General features: G+C 49.7%; 1 protein-coding gene across 1 annotated transcript in view; it reads right to left on the reverse strand.

The window, feature by feature from the left end:
- PLXNA2 (plexin A2) overlaps window positions 1–23,427 on the reverse strand; it is a 132,932-nt gene that overhangs the window by 8,242 nt on the left and 101,263 nt on the right. The window contains exons 15-26 of the mRNA XM_010001745.1: window positions 20,319–20,455; window positions 17,374–17,541; window positions 16,031–16,124; window positions 14,181–14,420; window positions 13,855–13,998; window positions 12,515–12,749; window positions 10,945–11,087; window positions 9,066–9,334; window positions 5,664–5,730; window positions 4,884–5,030; window positions 4,296–4,455; window positions 3,648–3,751 (exon numbers count right to left, since the gene is read on the reverse strand). Coding sequence (XP_010000047.1) covers window positions 3,648–3,751; window positions 4,296–4,455; window positions 4,884–5,030; window positions 5,664–5,730; window positions 9,066–9,334; window positions 10,945–11,087; window positions 12,515–12,749; window positions 13,855–13,998; window positions 14,181–14,420; window positions 16,031–16,124; window positions 17,374–17,541; window positions 20,319–20,455 — 1,908 coding nt within the window. The remainder of the gene's footprint in view (window positions 1–3,647; window positions 3,752–4,295; window positions 4,456–4,883; window positions 5,031–5,663; window positions 5,731–9,065; window positions 9,335–10,944; window positions 11,088–12,514; window positions 12,750–13,854; window positions 13,999–14,180; window positions 14,421–16,030; window positions 16,125–17,373; window positions 17,542–20,318; window positions 20,456–23,427) is intronic.

Raw genomic sequence — 23,427 nt, forward strand, 5'->3', positions numbered from 1 at the left:
CTATTAAACCATTTTTTATTTTAGCAATTTTTATGAACTTTAAAAGTTTGATTTACAGCTGAGTGAGTCAGAAAGCCATCTCTCAGGGTATTAAATTGTCAGTCCCTCTTCTGCACCAGAGAAGGAATTAAATTCTGGGAAGTCAAACTATAAATGAACATTAGTGTTAACAAGGTTTTGTTACAGCAGATTTTAGTAGCCATGTTTAATTTTATCCTCCCTATAAATCTAGTAGTCACTGGACAGTTTTAAACTTATTTCCCTTAATTAAGAATCTGCAGGTTTCCAGGGATAGGGCCTGAGTGTCTTTTAATTTTGAACTCATGACCCGTGGTGCAGCATGGCAAGGGAGGAGAGAGTGGAGTCACCAGATCTTGCAGGCTGATGGACCCATCAAGCCCAGGCAAAGAAATGCTGCTTGGTGCCAAAGAATTGGCTTTTTGGGCTAAAACCTCTGCCAGGAGTCCTGCAAAGGACTCAACCCTGTCCCTGCACCCAGGGAAGCTGCAGGGCAGCAGTTGGGTTTTGCTCCCCCAGCACACAGAGGTGGTTGCTGCCTCCAAGCTTTGGCTGCCCTTCAGCTGAAAGGCTCCATGGAGATGTGGGTTGCTGCTGTCACTGCTGTGGACAGAGGAAATAGCAGCCACTTGTTTTTCACTCTACAAAAGTGAGATATTTCTAAGCAGAACACCTCAAACACCTCTGTTATTTCCTCTTCTGCTCCTGCCTCACTTCATTCAATTTATAAAGTCAATGAAAGTAACTATTAGTGGTGATATTACATTCCTAGGCTGTTATTAGCTGCCACTTCAGTTCCATCTCACCAGGGAGAGACCCAAGGAGCAGCCCAGGGTGCTCCAGCAGCAGCAGCTCCCTGGCCACTGTGCTGGGATCTGATTCCACCAGGGCTGCAGCTAACTGGGAGGCATTAAAAATTCCACACACACACACAGAGCACTCTCACTCTCTAAATTTTGGATTGAATGGTTCTTGTCAGCTAAAAAATACCAGCACACAAATTAGCATCAGATGTAACACACATTCATTCCCCATCTTGCTCTGCTGCTGCCACACTCCCATAAAGCCCCAGAGATGCCTGCAAAGCTGGCTTCCTGTTTTACAGCTTTATAAATATTCTGATTCCTCTACAAGCTGGAAACACACTGCACAAAACACCTTAAAGAAAAGCAAAATCAAGCCTGTAGCAGGGAAAGTGGCAGCACAGGAGCCTGGGCAATGACCCGGTGTGTGGGGGGCAGTGAGGGGGCAGCCAGGCTGCAGGCTCCCCAGCCCCCCCACCCTCAGCTCCTGGCTCATTTTCCTCACAAATCTTCCCTCTCTGCCTCTAATTTTTCATTTAAAATAGTTTTCTAGTCTGTTGGCCCTTCCAGGCTTGCAGTGGCTGACAGGTAATTCATGCTCTGCTGCCTCGGAGTTAACCCTGCATGAGCCACTGTAAATCATTTGATATTAAATTCAGTGTTTCATTTTTCTTGAGTAAAGCCACGTGGGGTGAGACTCACCCATGGAGTTTAATGGGCATGAAACCAAAAGGATACTACACAAATGTAATACAATCCCTTCAACTCATTTTAAAAGCTCCACAGAATTTAACAAAGAATTACATCTATTTAACTTATAAATCTGCTTTTATAAATGAAGAAATAAGCAGAGGGCAGAGAGGTCTCTAGATAATTCTATTAAGTGGTTCCAAAATATTGCAGATCAGCAGATAAAAGTAGATAGCATCTGACCAAGAATAAAGACAAGACAGCTCTGAATAAAAGATGGAGAGAGCTTTACAGAGCTAGCTTTTATTTTTTTCTAGAATTTAGGAGCCAGCATCACTGATCCTCCAGAAGCTGAAGAAATCTACACCTCATTTTTATGGCTTGAACCACCCTGGCTTTCTGTGTAACACTCCTGGTAAACTGGTGAGACAGCAGCGCTTGGAACTGGAATAATTTGATACCTTCTCCTAAGCTGGGCCTTTGCCCACATACTTGTTTTACTGTGTGATCCTGGAGCATCTGTAGTTTTGATACCTAATAAAAACATTCATTACTCAAACATGAAAAAAAAAAAGCTGGTAAGAGTAAAAAAAAATAAAAAATATATCTTTATATATATATGTTTATATTTATATAAAGATATATATGTTTGTTTTTGGCAAAATCCCTGCCTTGACAAGATTGCTGTTGCAGCACAGAGAACTTGGCTTCTTTTTTATGGCAGAACCAGCTCTGTTGGGCTGGCATGGGAAGGGACATGTGCAATTCCTACCTGTCTGGTGTTTGGCAGCAAACTTCTACTTTGTTCCAGAGCAGAACTGACATTCAAATGGCAGGAATAGCTGCAGCATCTTGAGTGCTGCAAGGATTGTGTTTATTTTAAGGGTAAACTTGTGGCTCAGATTTTCCCACAGGCTCTAAAATGAAAGTAACTCCTTCCCCAAGCACCCAACACACACCAGACAAACACGGCTTCCACTTGTGGCTTTCTTAAGATGACTTTTAAAGATCAAGGCATAATAAAGTCTCCCTGCTTCCCTGCATGTTGGTTAATCCCTTGCAACTGTCAGGTAAAACAGATTTTAGAGACAATTGAATTCATCTGCACAACTCCAGTGACATTTGATAGTGATCTGTGTCGGAGTCCTTCAGGCTGCTTGGGAAAGTTGACCCTCAGGGTGCTTTTTTACATGTACTTTGCATATTTATGCCATTCACTCTTCCTCATTCTCTGATTATATGGCTCCTGTCAACACTGGCTCACATTCAGCTTGCACAGCAGGGGCCACACTGATGGACTGGGGATGGTGTATAAACAGGGAGAGATGCCAGATTAAATACTAAACACTTCTGTGTAGGTAGTGATGGACCTGTAGGTCCCAGGTCCCAGTCAATGCAGTTATCCTCTGCTGCAGACAGGCTTTGAGTAAAAGCCTCTGATCATCTTTCAGCAAACATTCCTCAGCTCTCTCTTCTCTTTCCATCTTTCACACACCATAAGCAGCCCTTCCCAACAAACACCTATCCCAGGCAGCAGGGACATGCAAGCTGAACAGCTAAAGATGACAACAATTTCTTAGGTCACCTGGCCCACTCTGGCTGAAGCACAACGGAGCATCTTCACTGGCTCCTTCTTGTATGACTTTAGTGGCAAAACTCCTGCAGGAATATCATGAGTTCAAGAGACGAGCTACCAATGCAGCCTGATGCTTTGGATCAGACCATCTGATTGTGTGAGGTTTGAAAAGGTCTGAAGGAAGCCAGAGACTCTTCTTCCTTCCCTGCTGCACCCCTGGTTGCCTCAGACCCTCACATGAAGACCTGAGCCCCATGGTTCACCCCTCCCCTGGTCCTGTGTCTCCGGCCGTGGCAGCTCACCCCCCTTCTCTGCTCTATCTCACCAGCAAGGCTGGTGCTTTTAATTTAGCCAATTTTCAACTCTGCCAGTTTCTTTAAGATCCATGTCAAGGTTGCTTTCCTGTCTAATGCATAAGCACATTGAACCCTTCTGGTTTCTCATACAAATGTGATCTCCCTGCCTGTCTTCGCTGATGAGATACTTGGGAATTAAATTTCTGCTTTGCTTTTCTTCCCTCCTGGCAGCTTTCTGGGAGCTGTCTGGGGCTGCTTTCTTACCTGATAATGCATCAAAGTGTTCAGGCGCTTCCAGTCTCCTTCAATCTTGGTGGTGATGTCTTCATCCTGCAGGACCACCCGAGCAATCCGGCCCTGCCGCCACTCTGCAGGAGAGGCAAAAACCAGACATGATGGTCAGGGAGAGAAAAGGCATCAACGACCCCCAGCCACTTCTGGTCCAAGCAACTACTGGATGGATGAGCCTGTTGAAAAGTCCCTCCCATGAAGAGGCATCCAGAGAAACCTAAATTCTGCTCTTAAATGTTATAACTCCAAGGAAGGTGACACTGATCACTTTCTTGCAGCAAAGTGCAGCTTTTCACTTCCCATGCAGAATGTTCTGCAGTGTTGAGCTGATCCAAGGTGCAGGAGCATCCCAGCCCCTCTGCCCCCCAGCTCGAGTAAAATACACAAGCCTGGGGAGAAGCTGTGCTCAGCAGAGTGAAGGACACTTCAGGAATCATTTGCTTTGTGGAAAACTGGAAAATTGGTTGATGATACAGAGCTCAGAACTGATCCAGGAGGAGCAGCTACCATGCTGCCTTGTGCAGCCTGAGCTCTAGCTTTCAAGATCAGCAAAACCCACAGACAGTCCTGATAACAACACCCTCTGTGATCATCCCCTTCCCATGGGGCAGGGCCTCCTACCCAAATCCATGTCAACAGCTCTTGGTCTTTGAGAATATGGGACATTTTTGTAGACTGCATCGAGGATCTTCTCTTTGACTTGAGTGATGGTGTCACAGTTCAGCACCTTCACAGGGATCTCTGGGCTGTTCTCATTATCTGGGTTCACACAGTTCAGGATCTGGAAGAGGAGGAGAACCACCATGCTCTAAGAGCTTCAGACAAACATCCAGGAGAACTGTAACCACATCTGTCACAACAACCCATAAAAAAAGCACAACACCCCTCCTTGCATCCTTGTCATTGTATCTAGTACATCTTCACAACGACCACAAAGATAGGAGCCCTGGATGTCCATTTTCATTTGCTAGAGGGAGGAAAATGCTCAATGGGGAGACAAAATTCTGCCTTTCCAAACCTCAGCTCTGACCATTTGCACCTGCAAATTGAGGACACAGCTGGCTCGGGGATGGGTCTGACAGCATGAGGCTTCATTGCCCAGGCAACGCTTGTGCTTCATGGTAGTGTCCTAATCACTGGCCTGAAGGTCAGCACAGCTCCCATCCACTAGGGGAGGACAGAAATGATTCAATGACAGCATCTACTCACCAGAGTCTTGTACTCAATTTGCTGCCGGATCAGCTTGTCCTCACTGAGGGAGTAACGGGCTTCTCCTGTGATGGCATCAATGGGACCTTTCTCCATCTGTTGCTTGATGGCACAGTAGAGCATGAAGAGTGGCTCTCCAGCACATTCCTACACAAGGAGATAGACAGCAAAACTAACACAGAGGTGAAGGTGCAGCTCCTCCAGGGCCTCTGGCCTGCACAGAGTTTGCACATGATTCATTGCAGCTGAGGCACAGGCCCATGGACTCCATCTTCAGCACATGTGGAGTCCAGGCTTGGCCCCCAGCAGCTCCTGGAGAGGACAGCCAAAACCATGAGCTCTGCTGCTCAATGGGTACATTGTCTTTGGCTTGGTGCTTCTCCACTGAATCTATATGGCTGCAAAAAGGAATTTGAGACCTTGGTCTCATTGTTCACTCCCATGAAGCAAATTCTGTGGAGCTTCCAAAACCACAAATAAAGTTTAAAAACATGGAATCCCAGGCACAGAGACGTGAGAATTTCTCCAAAGTACTAAAGAGATGCCTTACATAAAAATAACACCAAGGGACCTGCAGGGTAAAGAAGGCTGAGCACAGAGGCTGTGACAGCCCATGGAAGCCCCAGGTGGAGGCATCCCTGAGCAAACCTCCCCCTCCCCTGAATTCCATCTTGTGATTTGAAGCCTGACTGAAGAGTTCCAAGCTCAGATTCACCCCAGGGATGGTTGGTGACTCAGACAGCAAAGTAGCCACCAGGTCTCAGCTCCAGACCTCCTTACCTTGAGGAACTTGTGGAGAAGGAAGGCAAACCAGTTAGTCAGCATCTTCTCAGCCACCGACTCGGTCCTAGGGAAGCCAGGAGGAGACACATATTAAGCACAAAACCAAACCATGCATCAGAGGCCCCACATGTCCCTGGGTGGCAGCAGCAGGCTGTTCCCTGGCACAGCTCCTGGGTGCTGAATCAAGGGGGTCCAGACCAGGATGCAGCCACAGCTGTGCCCCCCCTGCACCAAGCTGACAGCAGCTTGCCCAGCTGACAGCCCATCACAGCCCTGATGGGGCTGGTGACAGGGAGCCTGGTGACACTCAGTGTCTTGCACGTGGTGCAAATTACAGCCTGGCTCAGTAAATCACTGGGATTTGCAGCGGCTGCTGGAAATCAGGGACAGCAGAGTGACAATGGCAGGGAAATTGCAGCTTTCTCCCCAGTCCCACCCAGCGTCCTCTCCCCATGTTGTGCCCAAGATTATCTTTAATTTAAATACAATGGCTCCTAATGATAGATTTTAATGCTGGCTCTGCAGGAACCCGAGATTTTCCTGAAAACCCCGCCATCCCTTTTCCTAGGAGAGGGTGGCTGTGCTGGTGACAGGTGTCCCACCCTCCCCACCTGAGCCCCAGCTCTGCAGCTACCAACACGACCTGGGGCAGCCTGGCCATGGCTACCAGCCATCCCCCCAGACCATGCATGATTCCAGGATCTGGGCCAAATTTCAGCACCTTAAGAGAGGTGGCTCCAGCACCTGCTCTATGGGCATCATCCCTCCTCCCCACACCTTCATTGTGAGCCTGCAGCAGGGCAGTGGCCCTGTCAGCTCTGGGCACCTCTTTGCACCTTCATCCTCTCCTGACAGCTCTGCTCCTGGTGCCATCCCTGCCAACCACCTTTTTGGCCACCAGTCTGCCAAGGAGATTCCCAGCGGGCAGGGTGATGCCTGAGCCCCTGACCTGGAGCCAGTCACCGTCCCAGTCCCAAACCCTTTTCATCACTCTCCCTCATCTGCTCTGCTGCCTTGAATAAAAGCCTGCCCCTTGGCATTCATTTATACAGCATCCCACATGTCTGAAAACTCTGGCATTTAATGAAAAACAGTATAGAAGCAACAGGATTTGATCACAGAATTAAGGAGATCAAGTATGAATGGGAGCCACAAACAAAACCTGACGCCAGTCGGCAGAGGGACCTGGGGTCACATTATCCATCATCTCTCAGGATCACAACATCTGCCAGGAATTTGTGAAAATGTCTGTAGATCCCCAAAGAATTTAAGCCTGAATTGATTAACTGCCTAAAAATTTATCTTACAGATTGACACACACACATTGTTCTCCTGTTTGAAATTCCTCAGTCCACCAATTAAGGAGGGAAAGCACCAGCCCACTGCCATGCCAGCGAGGCTTGGGAGATGGAGATGCAGTGATACCAACTAGAGAAGAGGGGAAAAACTCAGAAACTGATACATTCAGAACTTCAGGGTGAATATTAACTTAACAAAATACTTTGTTAATAGAGTATGTAATGGAGAACTGACAAGCTTCTCTATCAGCCCCACCAGCGGGGGTGATAGAGACATTACTATGCTGTGTCCTGTGGATTCTCATGGCCTGACACCACCAGTAGAAAAATAACTGCAATATGGAGTGACAGAGAAGTTGGGGCATATCGTGTGGGAAAAGGTCTTGGAGACTCCTGTGCCTTGCTGTTCCCTTTCAATTCTTTATCAGAAATACAAGATCACCTGAATGGAACAGCAAAAAAAGAAACACCTCAGAGCATCTCTGTCAAATCCCATTTTGCCTCTACCTTCAAGCACTGGATCTCACTCTCCTCTCAACACAAGCTGATGCCACGAGGTATTTGCAGTGCATCAGTGCTGGGGACAGCCAGCAGTTGAGTTACTCATCACAGTCCTACCCTGGCTGAGGAAAGAGGCTGCTCATAACCTGCATCACTGCCGGGGGCAGCCGCAGGAGCTCTGTGGGCTCCTTGCAAACACGTCTGCTGTGCATTCTTTCCCTGACCTCCTCTGCCTCTGAAATGGGGACAGTACTGGCTGGCCAAGCCACCCCTTAATCTCTGCCTGTCCCCATGGGGCCTGACCACACGAGGAGGGGTCTGCTGAGCCCCAGCCAGAGCTGCTGCAGGGCTTTGTGCCACCCCTGGCAGAGCTGCCCTCCCTCCCTGGGCTGCTCAGATGTTACAGATCTCTCTCTAAAAATAAATATAAGCTTCTGAAGATTAGCACGGCGGGGGAGAATCCCTAGACTTGGAGAAAACCCTTCTCGCATCAACCACATAATGAGGGCAAAGCATGATCCAGAGATGACTTTCCAAAGGAGCCTGACGCCAGCAGCCAGGGCCTTGGCTTTCTGAGGCACAGGAATAAAACAAGACTAAACTAAAAGAGCTGAGAGAACCCCAAAAAGTAAATATGTGTTCTATTAATTTTCCCTGCTCTATCTAGGGCTCAGAACTGCTGTGTGCTGCTTTTCTGTGCCAGGAACCAAAGCAGCTATTTGATTGATTGTCAACTTTTCTTGCTGTCTCCCGCGAGGGGTAGTTGTAGAAGAAAGAGAGAGGGGGAAATGAGGAAGAAAGAGAGAAAGAACTGAGTTCCAATTATCAACTGCTGCCACTAGAGAGCTCAAAACATATCAGAAAAGTATTTCACTTTGTGGCTGATCACTCCTTATTAAGTCAGAGTGAGTTGTTCCAGCCCAGGCTGGTTTGTGCCCCCAGGAGCCCTCAGGCACAGGGCTGGGACAGGGACTTCAGCCATGAGTGCCCTGTGAAGTGGCCAAACCCAAGCACAGGACATTCAGCCTCCAGGCTGTTGGTGCAGCCCATGGCCCTGACTCTTTGCTGGGTGCTACAGGAGGAGCAGGCACAGCTCTGATCACCAGCCAGGTATTTTTGGAGCACCATGAAGTCGTTACTGATGGCTGAGGCAGAAGATGCCTTCCCAGCGACTTGTCAAACCACGGGGGAAATTAAGAGGGCTTCCTTCTCCGAGATGAGTTATTGCCTCCACAAACACAGCCAGATTTAAAGCAATTTCCTGTCAAGTATATTCATCATGGCTGGACGAATCCCTGAAATTTTCCTGGAGCTGTGACATCCTCCCCTTGCCTTCGCCCGCTCACTCAGCGAGATGCCAGTGGAGCCGCGGGCAGAGCCAACGGGGCAGGTGCCCTCCTGCCCCAGGCCAAGCCCTGCAGCGTGGCTGGGAAATGGAGGGCTCACCCAAGGCCAACGCTGGAAAGCAGGTTTTTCCTTCTGATACCAGCACCCTGGTCCCACAGAGCCCTTGAATGCCACCAGCAGCATGGCCACGCCAGCCCAGGAAACCACACTGACCTGCCCACAGCCCTGTCCCTCACCTGTCCCCCTGTGTTACCTGCGCAAGAGCAGTTTGGGGTGGTTCTTGTTCTCCAGGTTCTTCTCAATGAGGTCAGAGAGCAGCTGCTTCAGCACATCAGTGGCATATTCCAGCTTCCCTTGCAGGCCAGTCATGATGAGTGAGGCCACGTTGCCACGGTCACGCATGGAGAAGCTGCGCTGCAGCTCCAAGGTGCGGATGAAGGTCAGCAGGAAAACTTTGTTGTTGATCAGCTGAGCAAAGAGCTTCAAGGCCTTCTCCACACTCTGCTGCCCATTCCCTTGGACCTGTGGTGGAGGAGAGCATGTGCATCAACCAAGGCACAGGAGGACAAGGGATGAAGGGCAGCCCTGCACTGTCACGGGGTCACTGCCACCACTATGGGTGGGGTGAATGGTTTAAACCTGGGTGCACAAGCAAGGACCTCAACTCTTGGGGTCTCAGCATCCCTGAACATGGTCTTTGGTCAGTCCTGAATAAGCAACACTCTTCCTGTCCTCCCCTCCACTTCAACACACCTCACCATAATCAGTGCTGTGAGCTGTACCCTGCACACCATAAAGCTGCTGCTTCGTGGCTAACGGCCCCATAAATGACACACAATTTTGCTTGTTCTGCACAAAAAGTGACACTCTTGTAAGTAAATTAAGTACTAATTTAAACTATTGCTATATTATGAGACAAGTGTAAAAAATTAATTGAGGCTTTCAGCCAGTTGCAGATTCAAGTAATTCATTACAAGTGAAAATGATGAACTACATTAAGCAACTCTTTACCAAACATCTTGGAGACTTATGTATTGGTTTTACTAACGTTACATAATTAAGCAACTGTGTAATTGGCAACACATTTATCACTTCTGCAATTCTGGTTTTCATGAGCAAAACAAATAAAAAGGATTCATATTTGTTTGCTAGAGCACCAGGCAATTCCAAGAGGGAACATAAAGCATAGGGCTGGAAAATGCAGGGCATGGGCATGGGAATGGGCTGGGAGAGGCTGGTTCAAACTCTACTGATCTTTACCAGCACCACAGCAACTGCTCAGTGCAGTGGCCCACAGGAAAGGGATCTCATTGGAGGTGTCACTGCTGAGCAGTGCTCACCTGGAAAAGCCATGGAGCTGTTTGGAGCACAAGCAATTGACACACCTTCCTCTGACAGCTCTGGCTGAAGATCTGGGCCATCCCCTGGTCTGTGTGAAGGCAAGAGGACTTCCAGGAATTGCTGGATCAATGCCAGTCACTGGGAGAGAGCTCAGGCAGGTGCCTCTGGGCATCCCAGGGCAGTGCATGGGCTGCTGCTCCACGCTCAGTGGCAGAGAATGTTTTTTGAAGCACTGTAATTTGTTTTTGGCCCTCTCACAAGTGAGCAGGGCCCATCTGCAAGGTGATCCGATGGACCTTTGCAGGTTAACGATTCTTCTAAATCCTGAATGAAAAACCTTATGTACCTTTTTAGACATACTGATGGAAAAATCAGGGAGAAGAAGGAGCTCGCCCAGCCCAGCAGGTGGCCGTGCCTTGGCCCTCCTGTGGACACGCCATGGAACAGCAGCAGGATGCTCCCAGGAGCACAGCCTTCCCCTGCACCATGACATGATTAAGGACTTCAAAAGGCCACTGATAACTTACTTGGCACGCTTTGGTGCTGCCCTATAGCAACATAAAGCCCCATAAGATGAAACTAAAGCAACGCAGGGGAGAAGACACCGAGAGGAACCAAGCAGTGTGCATGGAGATAAACCACCAGCTCCTTAGTTAAAATGAACTGGGGCTCACCCTGCTCATCCTGGTGTCTCTAATAAGATTTGGTGTGTGAAGGTACTTCAGGGTTTCACGCTGCCTTCCCTAAGTGCTCAGGAGAGCTTGGATGGTCAGAGCAGAGCCTGTTCTCACCTCCAGCTCCCGCAGAACAGGGTGGTCCTCGATGCCAGGGAAAAGAACCCTCATGGCATAGGTCCGGTAGTCAAGGTACGGGATCCCAGAGCGGTCCAGGTCACTGGTTAATTCATTGATGTCTGTCTGCAGCTCTGCAAAAGCTGTTCGGGAAGAACAGAGTGAGAGAGAGAAGCAGAGGTGAGCCCTGGGAGCTGAGGCTGCAGCCAGAGGCTTTGGGGAGGGCTCTTTGCAACCATCAATGGGCCAGCTCAGGAACTGACTGGGAGGAGACCCTGCTGTGCAGCCCAGACAGACCCTCACCCCTTGAGGCTCCATCTCAGCAGCTCAGAGCAGGAGAGCACACAGTGCACAGAGCAAATGCTGAGAACAAAAGATGCTTACTCATTTGTATGCAGCTCACACCTGTGTATTCACACCTAAAACACCTTTATAAAGGCTGCGGAGAGAAATGAGGATCTATTTCTGTAACTTGGTACCTCCCATGTTTTCCTTTTTCTTCCTCCTCCTCTATCAACAGTTGCCAGGATTATCAAATCCGATGCAGATCAAATCCAAGCAGAACCTGCCTGCTGCAGGGGTCAGGAAGGAATTTATTCTTCCTCTGGTAACACAGCATCACCAGGTTATGCAGCTGGATGTGTGTCCCTGTGTTCACTCTCCAACGTGTAAAAGGCTGGCTCAGCCAGGTCTCTGCAGGCAGCTGGACAGTGCTGTGCTGAGCTGTGGTTTCTCCTGACTGTGTCTCATTTTTTGCCCTGTGCTTTCCAGGCTATCTCTTAAAAATCAGCTGAACAAATCCAATGCAACTCTCTCTCTACTGAGAGGTCACACTATAAAATCTTCAGCTTTCTGTTTATTTTTCTTTGCTCCACTAGGCTCCCCTGCAGCTGGAAGGATGTATGAAAGCACAGCAGCATCCCCTCTGAGGATGCTCTTGGTCTCAGCCCACCAGCTCCAGCATGGACTGCCCAGCTCTGCCCTTGTTGCCTGGCCCAGAGGCTCAGCCAGCTCCTCAAAAGGGACAAGACTTGTGTGTGCTGAAATCCACAAGTGGCAGGTCCAGCTAGAACAAATAAGACACCAGATCTCCCAGAAGCAATCACTTGAGGAGCTTCTTCTTATCCCTCAGACCTGCTCCTGCTCCTCTGGACTCACAACTTATAGTTTGGAGGAGGGGCTGGATCAGCTTTCCAGCTCTCCTGGCTTCCATTTGGGATACGCACTGTTTCTTGGGAGTCCGAACCTCCCCTGCTCCCTGTCTCACTGCTTTTCTAACTGTTCTTTACTAAAAGGCCATCAGACAAGGAGGCACATTGTGCCAGGCACCCTGGGTCTCGTGCTGTCCTTGCACTGCGATCCCAGCCCGTCACTTCAGAAGGATCAAGCTCTAATCCCATTCTCTGATGCTGACACACGTGTCCCTGCCCACCCTCCCGTGGTGGGGCAGACCCCACAGGGACATGCACCCTGCTCCTTGCTGCCAAGAGAGGGTGGCTGGGGTGCTCTGGTGGGAAAAGCCAGGGAACAGAGCAGGGGGCTGCAGCGCACAGATCTGGGCAGCACTGACCCTCCTTGCACTCCAGGGCCACCCGGGACTCCAGATTGTCCATCTGCATCTGCAGCCTCTTGAGGGTCAGGTCGTTCTCCCGGGACTTGCGCTTGTAGGCGATGAGGACGATGATGACGATGATGAGGAGCAGGCTGCCCCCCGCCGCGATGCTGACGATGGCCGGCAGGGTCAGCAGGCTGTCCGAGACGATGTTCACCGAGCCAGGGGAGTAGATGATACCACCAACACGCACCTACAAAGCACAACGGAGGTAACCAGCAGCTTCTGGTGAGTGGGGCAGCCTGAACCAAACCCCGTCCTCCCTGGCCAGGACCACACGCCCCGCAGGCCCTGAGGAAGATGCATCAAACCCTCTCTGCTTCACCCAAGGCTACAGCAACTCCAGTCGCCTCCACACACCAGAGGGTGCAGCGTATGAGAACACAAGGAGGCTTCAAGTCATGATAAATGTGCCAGCCCTTCACTATCTGGGCTTTGTTCTTATTATCTGATGGCTCCATTTGACTTTCATTTTATAAGCTTTCAACTCCCTTTTGTAAAACGTGGACATTAGCAACCCAGTGATAATTTCACTGACAAGAAGCCAGAGCAACTGGAAAGGGAAAACAGACCAGGCAAGAAAAAGCTCCCTGTGGAAGCTACAGAGCAAACACACCAGAGGTTAATGCGGGACTGGCTTTTCTTGTGTGTGCCCTGGCCATGGATGCAAGCAGCTCTCATCCAGGTTGAGCTTCTGTGAACCACACTGTGATAATCTGAATGAATGTTGGATGCTGAACTTAAAGGGAAATAAACCACAACTACAACCTTGTTTGGGCTCTACTCAAGCACTTGGGCAGCTGCATACTTGGTCTGTGAGTGGATCAGAGGAAGCAGCAATGCCCAGAACCAAAAGCAGAGGAAGACACTGACTGTTAACCTGGGCAAGGTCATTGACACAACCAGTCCAGTGTTCAGACATCCCTGGCTGCCTCTGCTTCAGGAATAGGCCTGATAAAATCCTCTCCTGTCCTGCAGGAGGGAGAACACAGCCCATGGAAAATGCTCTCACCTATGGAAGGAAGAGCAAGGAGCACCAAGGTCCTGCCAGAAAGATCTGTTCTTTCTAGAAAGCTATGATAGTAGGTGGTGAGTCTCAAGGAGGGAAAAGTTTCTCCATGCTAATCCACATCAATATTTTAAGCTTCCAATTAGACAGCCATAAGAACCTAAAATCCTACTGATCCTTGGACAAGAAATTGCATTCAACATCTGAGGGAATGAGGGAGCTGGAGGAGGAGGAGATAGGATGGGAAGAAGGGAGAGAAGGGATGCTGCAGGAGTGTTTGGTCCCTCACCATCACTTTGTGCTGTCCAGTGAGGTTTGGGGGCTCACACAGCAGCTGGGTCTCGGAGACGGTGACAGCACAGGGCGTCTCTCCAATCAGCACAGTGTAGTTGAGCTTTGCTCCTCCCGGAGCGGGTGGGCACAGGTTTCTGCCCTAGGGAGAAGGGGAGAGAAGACTGTACAAGGATGCAGCACATTTCCCTGGTTTTCCTCTCATTCCCAGCTTGTGCAAATGACAGGATCCCATCTAGCGTATCCTGCTCAAAGAGGGATATAAAACTCCCCTCTCTGGGATTGTTTTGCCCCTTCCCACAGGGTGAGTAAGGGTCTCCTTACCTTCAGGATGATGGGTGACCCTGGCTTCTGCTCCAGGACCCCGGTCGGGCTCAGGAGTTCAAACGTTGGGTTGGGGTAATAGATGAACTTGGTGTCATTGTAGACCAGCAGGGACTGGACGTTGTTAAAGATGAAGCCAAACTCGTCGGGCCGCTCGATGGCGTCGAGGCCGGGGCGGTACTGGGGGGCTAGAGGGGGTGCCAGGCAGGCCAGCGCTGTGGCGTTCACTGCCTTGCAGACCTGCAGCAGGGAAAAGCTTATCCCAACCTGCACAAGGATGTGCTGATTGCTTACAGACAGCTTGAAACACCCGGCAGATTCAAGTTCAGCTGGAAATATTTAATCCAGGCTTGATGGATTTACAGTCACAGGTTGGCGGGGAATGTTCTCCCCCTCAGGCAGTGCAAAGGCACCAGCACAGGTGGAGAGTGAGCTTCAAAATGAGAGCTTTTTAAAGGAGTTCGAGGCTTGCACTGAGGATCACTTAGCTCCCTTTCTTCTCTTCTTTCCAGTTGTATCCTCTTTGACAACACTAAGCTTTGACACAGACCTGGTCCTTGCTACAAATTGGTGATTAGAGGCAATTCTTGAATGCCAGTGAGGGAGAGGAATGATCATCTGAGACTCGTGGGCTGGAGGTAACACAAAGGTCATCTCCTGCTGGGCTGAGGACACCCACAGCTCCTCTGGCTCTGGAAGCAGGAAGCTGACTGATTTATGAGACTCTTGCCTTATGGAGCAGCAAGAGCCCAACCATTTGGCCTCCCTTCCTAAGTGGGAGATTGAATTTCACTCGATTTTGTGTCTTCAGAATTATTTTTGTCATGCTATAACTGCAACTGCTAACAACAAAATTAGATGTCTTTTTAAAAAGAGCTCAGATGAAAAAGGTCGTCAGAGGGGAAGGGAGGTGGGAATAGGAAACAACTGCCAAGTGATTTGCCCTTTCCAAGATAATACAAATTCAGCCGAAGATCACTGCATAGAAACAATGTTTTTCAGCTTTACTTGGCCAAATCATTTTCTGTGGGTCCTGGAGGTACAATTCTATTTGTAGCATACAAGAACATAACTTAGTTCCCATTTAGCTGAGGATTCATTTCAGTTTGTCACTCTTGGACTGAAAAAATAGATAGGAGGAGGAGGAGACATCTGAGACCAATCCCAAATTCTGCTACCACCTCCTTGCTTTGGGAACATCAGGGTGTTAGGAAGGAGGAAGGGAAGGAGACATACAAATAACACCCAGTTTCACCAAACACCTGGAGCCCCATGCCCTGCATCCTTCACATGGCAAAGCAGCAAAAATGGCCTGAAAGCTTCTTGCTCAGAAGCAGTTCCTGTCTCTTCTTCCCTCCCCAGGCTGGTACGGGCTTGTTGGGCCCAGAACTGCAGCAATAGGTTTATTTATAGAGAGGCAGCTAAGGAGAGACCACATAAACACAGCAGCCTGAGAGCTGGCAGGCCTCAGAGCCTAGCCCTGGCTTTTACAGCAAGAGCAGGACTGAACCGGGAAACAAGGAGCAGCTGGGGATGACTGGGACAGCTACACCTGGGCTCTCCATCACTACATGCTTGTAGGGCTGAGCTAGGGGAGGGAAGGATGCTGGGGAGAGAGGAGCTTCCAGGCTCCAGGGATCTGTTGAAAGGGGGAATTTCCAATTTGGGTAAGTCTGGGGAAACACTAGAGCAGCTTTTGCCACAGCAAGTGTTACCACACCAAGAGCACCAGCACCAGCCCCACAGTGTGCACCTGGGGGGACCCAGGTGTGGCAGTGCCGAGGATGCTCCAGGCACAGCCCTGCAGCCCCGTACCCACAGCACCCACAACACCCACAGCACCCACTTACATTGACAAACTCCTTGCCGTTGTACTTGACACGGATCCTTGGCTCCTGGATCACGTCCAGGTTGGAGCCAGTGACAGTTAGAGGTGTGTATCCACTGTGGAGAACAGGGAGACACCGGATTAATGCTCTGGGCAGGAGGGGCTGGGCTGTGAGGGGGACTGTGTTTGACAGTAGGGGAGATTGTTGGTCTCAGAGATGTTTTCTGCAGAGACTTGGGGCACCAGGCGACAGCAGGGGACTGATACCCACTCCCTGAGTGGTGTCTCACGAGTTTCCACTCTCAGCTGCACCTTCTCCCACTTCACATCCTTGCAAGGCAGCAGGATGAGAAATGGGACCAAAGAAATCAATTGAGCTGAGACTAAATACATAAGACAATAAATTAGTCACAGTGTTTAATGATTTACACAGTGATGTTTGAAAGGAAGATGATAAGTGGTAGGTGAGGTGAGGGCACTGAGGTGCAGACACAGCAAGTTGTCACACAGAGCTGGGGAGGGATGAAGAGTACCATGGCCAGAGAGGACACAACCCCCCAGGCTACAGCATCCCCTTTCTCCTACAGCCTGTGCCCCTGAGCAAAGTCTTTCACTCCTGGCTTCTTCTTCCATGCATTAACTGGAGCAGCACAGCCCAGATTCACCCCACAGCCCCTCTGCCCAGCTCTGCCCTTCAGCCCCACATTGAACCCACCTCACCCAAAACCAGGCATGATCTTCAGTTCGGGCTCAAAGCAAACACCTCTCAGAGCCTGCTGGGAGACACTTCCTTCTTTCAAGGGCAATTTTAAAAAATAATTGGAATTTGAAATGAATAGCTGTGTTAAAGCCCCTGTGAGCAGATACATTAAAGTAACACCGGGGGACAAGGAGGGCCCAGGATTTCTAGCAGTGACTATGCCACAGTGAAGTGACAGTGCCAGCCACCCTGCTCCTAGCAGTGAATCTGGGATAAACAGGACATTTTGAATAGCATCAGCTTTTCCTTTATTGGTGGTTGCTGGATTTGTTTTATTCCAGGACTACAAGAAGGGGCCGTTAATGAGCAATTGTGCACTTCTTCAGCAGATAGAAGTGATCTTGGGGAATATTTGTGCTCCCAGAATCACGATGCAGACTGTTACTGCTGTAATTGCCTTAGTAATTACAACTACTTTGGTAAATTTGGACCTGGTTTTTGGTAAATGCAAATGCTGCAGACATCCAGCACTAGCAAATCCAGGATGCTGGGTGGGATGTGCATTCCCAAACAGACCATCTTTTGCCCTCACTGAATGTGTGCTGGGAGAGAAGACTCAGCCCAGGCAGGCTGGCTCATCTCCCAGTGTCAGCGCCTTGTGTTACCTGGTGATGCTCCACTCGGGCTCAATGTGCTGCACCTTGGGATCATCGATGTATTCAAACAGCAGGGTCTGCTCCAGCTGAGCCCGGTCCACACTGACAGAGACGTGCACAGGCCCCAGGCCATGGGCTGACGGGGCTGACACGCAGACAATCTCGTTCATGGATCTCCTGTGCCAGAGAGGAGCCAGGGAAACATTAACAGGCAGTAGCAGCAGGGGGGGCAGAAAATGACCCTTTGTCGTGTCAGCTCAGTAAAAGGCTCAGCCATCAGCCAGCCCTGGGCTCAGACACCTGTGAAGGGGATGAGCTCCTGAGATGGGTAGGGGGGTTTCAGCAGCTCGGAGGGGACTCTGCCTGCCCACCAAGAGCAAAGTTCCCTGAAACGACTCTTTGTGCCAAGCTGCAGCCTCCCGCATCCCTCTGTGAACCCGCTGCCTTCTGTTGGGCGTGTGAAAACAGATGGCTGCTTTTTAAATGGGATGCATAAGCTCACTGAAAAGCCAAATTCCTCCCCTCCCCACCCCGCTGCACACACAGGCCCTTGTGAGCAGCATAATGGAGCCCACCGAGCCCCGCCTGGGCAGGGCGATGCCACCGTCACTGCTGCCTCCTGGCTTTGTCTGCCCATCAGAGCAGGGGTGACCTCAGCCTCGGTGCTGGCTGGCTGGACACAACAGACCATCTGCTTCCATCCCAGCCCAGGAGAAGGTCACGGTGGCAGGGCAGCCAGGAGCTGTCAGAGCACAAAGGCGCTGGTGGGTGGATGGATGGAGAAGGGGAACGAGATCCAAGCAGCGCCGTGAGGAGCAGCACAGCTCTGCTGTGAGCATGGATGCTGCTCCTAGAAGTGCCAGAGTGATGTCCCTGGAAGGTCAGTGCCCCTGCAGGTCATCCTGCCTGCCCAAACCTGACCCCTGTTCACCAGAAAGGCCGTGCTGTTTCCATGGCTCATTTAGTTTTGGCTTCTGACATGGGAGAGGGCAGGCAGGTCTCAGGCACCTTGCTGGCAGTTTGGCACTTGAATCAAAGCCTGACACTCTTGGTCTTTGCCAGCCCCACCCTCTGCAGAGGCTGCACAACTTGTGGAGGTGCCTGAGGAGCTGGGGCTCGAGAGCAGCTGTGCCTCTGCTCTGCTTCCAGCACAGCTCCTGTCTCCTTCCCTGGGCAAGGGGACCCTACAGGCTCCTTTCCAGGCCCTTACATGCTCCCCACCCTCCCTAAGGGATGTGGGCACATCACTCAGCACAGGGAACATGGAACAGCAGGTACCACAATGCTCCCAGCTCACACCTTGGCACACTTGTCCACCACAACACAGGGCACAAAAACAACCTCCTAAAATATCTGAAACCAACTGGACCTACCTGTCCTATTGATGCAACTGCATACCTAGTCCTTCCCACTCTCCTCCTCCTTCTTCTCTCATCTTATTCTCACTCTCCACCTAGGCTTCATTTAACCACAAAGGCATCCTTGTGCGAGGAGAACATTTCTCCACCCTCCTTGCTGCTTCTGGTGCTCCTGTGCACACCCGTGCAGCTGAAGAGCTGCCTGTGCTGAGCCCTGCCAAGACTCCAGGGCTCCTGCTTAGCTCTGGTGTGAGCTCCAGAGCGACACACGGCGCTGGCAGCGCCGCTCCCCACTCCCTGGGATGAGCTAATGAGCTTTCTGGGCTATTATAATGTCGTCATGGTGAATCTACCCACTCCTCTGATCAGAGAGGGGAGAACGGGGGAAGCTGTAATTAGAGTGAATCTCATTAGAAACCACTTCATCTAATCAGGCTCCCCCACACCTTCGAGTACAATTGAAGTTCATTGCCTCAGAACAGTCCAAGAAAAACAGAGTGCACAGTGTGACCCCACGGGAAGGATGGGGCCATTCAGACACTGCCACTTGCTTTGTTTAAGTTTCTGCTCATCGTGCTATAATGAGAACACAGAGAGACTTCAAAACTCCTCCAGGTTTTGCTGGTCAGTGTCTGCCTGAACATGATGGGATATTTAGGTGTTTAGATTTCAGGGCTGACTCTGCTCTCAGGCCACTGGTGGTGATGCTGTTTCCCATGTGCATCTGAGGATGCAACGTGGCATCTTTGGTTCAGGGACAGGGAGTGGTGTTGATGGACTGGTTACAGTGCTCAGCACTCAGAGTGCTCACCTGCACCTCAGCATGTCCAGACCTCCTGAAGCACCATTCTAGGATGGACCTAGAACAAGCACTGCTAATATCCCAACATGCTCCCATGTCTGAACATCCACAGCTCTCATATCAGAGAAACTCTCAGTCTTCCAGATGAGAAACTCACCTTCAGGGGTCTTTACATTCCCAGAGACTTTCTCAGTTCCTCCTGGGAAGCCTGAGTGAGGATCTAAGAAGCAGAACCCCTTTGAACATCATACCGCTTTGCTTAGGTTCCCTCACAGGCTGCACCCACCCTATGAGAAGCCAAGTGCCAGTAACTGCCTATGAGTGCCTGGAACAGGGCACAGATGTGTATGGGATGCACACAGATGTATCCTGCATGTATCTTGTTTTAACTAAGCCCCGAGAAAACCCATTAAACCCTGCAAATGTCAACTCTATGTTTACACTGCTGGGTAGAAAGCAAATTTGCCATCGAAATCCCAGAGGAGAGGGATGGCTGTCCAGGTTTCTCAGCAGAAGGTTGTGCAGATATCTCTGCTCTGCCACACAGGTGCCCATCCTCTCTCAGACCATCTCTGGGAGGGCTGAGGTACCTGCAGCAGTGGCTGCAATAAAAGTAACGTGAGTGTTGATCTATGAAAAGAGAGACTAGACTTTCTCATAAACTTTACATTTTGTTCAGATCAGCCAGGCTGGGGGCAGGTGCTGATGATGCCTGGGAACATTTCAGCTGCAGGGATGTTTGCAGCTCTGTGGTGCTGGGTGAGCTGCCTGTGCTGGCCCCGCTCAACTCTTACCCGTAGAACTCGCAGGTCTGGTTCCCCAGGAGCACAGAAACACGGCTGCCAGCTCCCAGGTAGTGCCCAGAGATGGTCACCATTGTCCCTCCTGACTCTGGACCACGGCTGGGGCTCAGGAAAGTCACCACTGGAGTCTGGAGAAGGAAAAGGACAAAATCAGTGCTCTCGTTTGTGGTGAGGGGAGATTTCAGCCAGTAGCTGCCCAGGGGCTCTGCCAGCTGGAGAAGAACCATCCCCTAAGAATCTTCTCATCTTTGGCTGAGCAGGGGTACCCCTTTGAAAATGCTGAAGCAGATTTGAGATGTGTCCTGGACATCTGAAACATTTGCTACATTTTCAGATGCAGCTCTGAAAGAGAGAAGCATCTCAACAAAAATATCACACATTGAGCCTTGGCAAAATATGTATCTACCTTCAGCTCTGCTCTTTGATAAAGGTGACCTGTGTGCCCTGCAGTGTCAAAAAATAAATATACCCAAGCCAAGCAAACTGCCAAAATAGAAATTTGAAGTTGAACAGTGTGGTGTAACATCAAAAAAACCCCACCAAGGTCCAGTAATGAGAAGCCCTGGACAATGAACAGACAGGCAATGCCAGCAGCTCCAGCTTCATACGAACCACCAGTGACAGCCCTCAGGGGCAGAGCTTTTTTCCCATTGCCAATGGAAAGACATCCTTGGTGTGCCAACTTAGATCCCACTTGACATTTTATCAGTGATATTATTGCTGCAATGCCACTTCTTTATCCTGCCTTGCACCATGAAACCTGTTTATACCTCTTAATAGAATTTGCAGAAAGGAGGTACCTTTGTATTTGTTTTCAATCGGTGGATTTTACCAAATTGTTGTACTAATGCTTTCACATTACCCTCTGCATGACTCTCATCTGCAGAAGCTGGCAGCTTCCCAGCTCCACTCCCCTGGCACCTCCTGCTTGGCAGCTCGGTGTGTTTGTCCTGTTTTCTCCACTGTTTCCACAATGCAACATGTGTTTTTGGGGTGCCACAGTGTTTGCCAAAGCAGCTTAGACCAAAAGCCTGTTTGACCCTGATTCCTGAATAGACCAGAGAAAACCACACAATCCACCCTGTTGTGGGTAACTATGGAATAACACTGCAGGAGGAAAATATTCATCCATCCAGTGCTCATGGTCAGCTCACAGATCTTATCTCCACTGGAGTCAGGAGCTGGACTCAATAATTCTTGTGGGTCTGTTCCAGCTCAGGATATTCTGTGATTATCCCAACTAATGGAAATCTTAGACAATGTGAATGGTAAACAGTAATGTTTACACTACCAGGCAGGCTTGGGAGCACTTCATACAGCCAAGAGGAATGATTCCAAAATGCAAAAAACCTACAAAGGGTGTTCAATGTATGACTGCCCATCAAAAACCTCCTCCAGCCTCCAGCCCAACCCTGGTGACTGCTCCCAAGGTGAATGAGGAGCAAGCTGCTGTGAATGCTCCAGTCAGCAAGAGCCCACTACCAGCCACCCTCAGCTCCATCCCAGTCTGCTTGTGGGAGCCTGGGCATGGAGAGGAGCAATTATTTGACATGTCCATGAGGTCCAGCAGTTCCCACGCACACATCAGTGGCAGAGCTGTACACATACTGCCAAGCACAGCCCTTCTCTGCACTCAAAATCAGCTCTAAGCACCTCCTGGCTGCAAGCATCTGACGTCTCTGGTGTGAGCAGCACCTTGTCTAAGCATTGCAATCCTTGGAAATGCAAAGCATTGCCAAAAATTAGAAATTCAGGCTGTGACCCTGAGCAGTTGTTCCTGTAAATAAGGAAAAGACAGGAGTGCTGAGGTCCCATCCCAGAGACCTGCAAAAGCTCCCAAGGCTGCAGTAAGGCTGGCATCAGATGAGAGCCTGAAAGCAGAACAGCAGCTTTCCACCTTCTCATCATTTGGTGGTAATTATGACAGATTTACAGATCCAAAGCAGCTCCAAGGTTCCACCTCCCCAGATAAAAGGGGTGTAATGAAGGTGGCAGCATCGCTCCTGCGCAGCGTCAGGCACCAGATGAGCTCACTAAGGCATGAACCCTCCCAGGGTCAGAACACAGCTCTGCTTTAAGGTACCAATCAATTTTACTACTGACTTTAATGGCATAAACCAGCTGTAATGGAAATTGTGGCAGCACTAAAGAGAAAAATAGAGGCCAACTAACAAAAGGAAATGATGTGCTAGAAGTTTTAGGTGCCTGAGAAAAAAACCCTGATATAATCAGGGTAAGTGCTGGAAATCAGAAGCAACAATGCAAGGGATGATAATGCTCAGCATATGCTCCCCAGGTTGCTGCACAGCACTGTTCCAAGATTCATCTCCCCAATTACCTTCCCCTGGCTCCCAGCTGCTATTGAACACAAAGCCAGGGAGCATCCTCCTTGTGTCACATGGGAACCTGCCTTCAGTGGCAGCAAATCCAGGGACTACACTGGCAGTGCCCTGTGGTGATCCGAGGGGTTTTTGGCATATCCCAGCAAAACGGGGGGATATTTTAACCCCCACTAAGTTATTGTATAAATGCAATCTCTGAAAAGGGTGTTTCTTACAGTGCCAGGAGGGTGGCAGGGGCTAGGCTGATTTATCTCTCAATTAGTTTACAAATTGTGGACAATTGGTAAGTGCTGGCATTTCCCTGCATACAGATTCCACTAAGCACAAAATCAATGTGGCTGGATGAAGTGCCCTGTTTAGGCAAAACTGGGGATATGAGAAACCCCAGCTCTTGGCTTTTAAGTTTTTTAACCAAAAGGCTGCTAATTAAACAATGGAAAGAAACACCCCATTCAATGAACAGAAGCCCACCAACCCAAATATCAGCTCTCCCTTAACAGATAAAGCCTACACTGAACCAGCATCCTTGGAGAGGAAAAATAAATATCCCTGAATATTGGGATGCAGAATTACCCTTCCATCCCAAAGGACATCATGGGTGGAAAAAAATGAAGCAGCACTGTAGGTTTATCCCCAATAACTAAGCACCAAAGAAACAATGCCCATTAGAAACAGAGGGAAATTCTGAGTGCCAACTGCAACTCCTTGATAGCTCCTCAGGTACAGAACAAAGTTACACCTCACGTAATATTCCTGCT

This window comes from Chaetura pelagica, unplaced genomic scaffold (genome assembly GCF_000747805.2).
Source record: "Chaetura pelagica isolate M959 unplaced genomic scaffold, ChaPel_1.0 scaffold181, whole genome shotgun sequence".
Lineage (NCBI taxonomy): Eukaryota > Metazoa > Chordata > Aves > Apodiformes > Apodidae > Chaetura > Chaetura pelagica.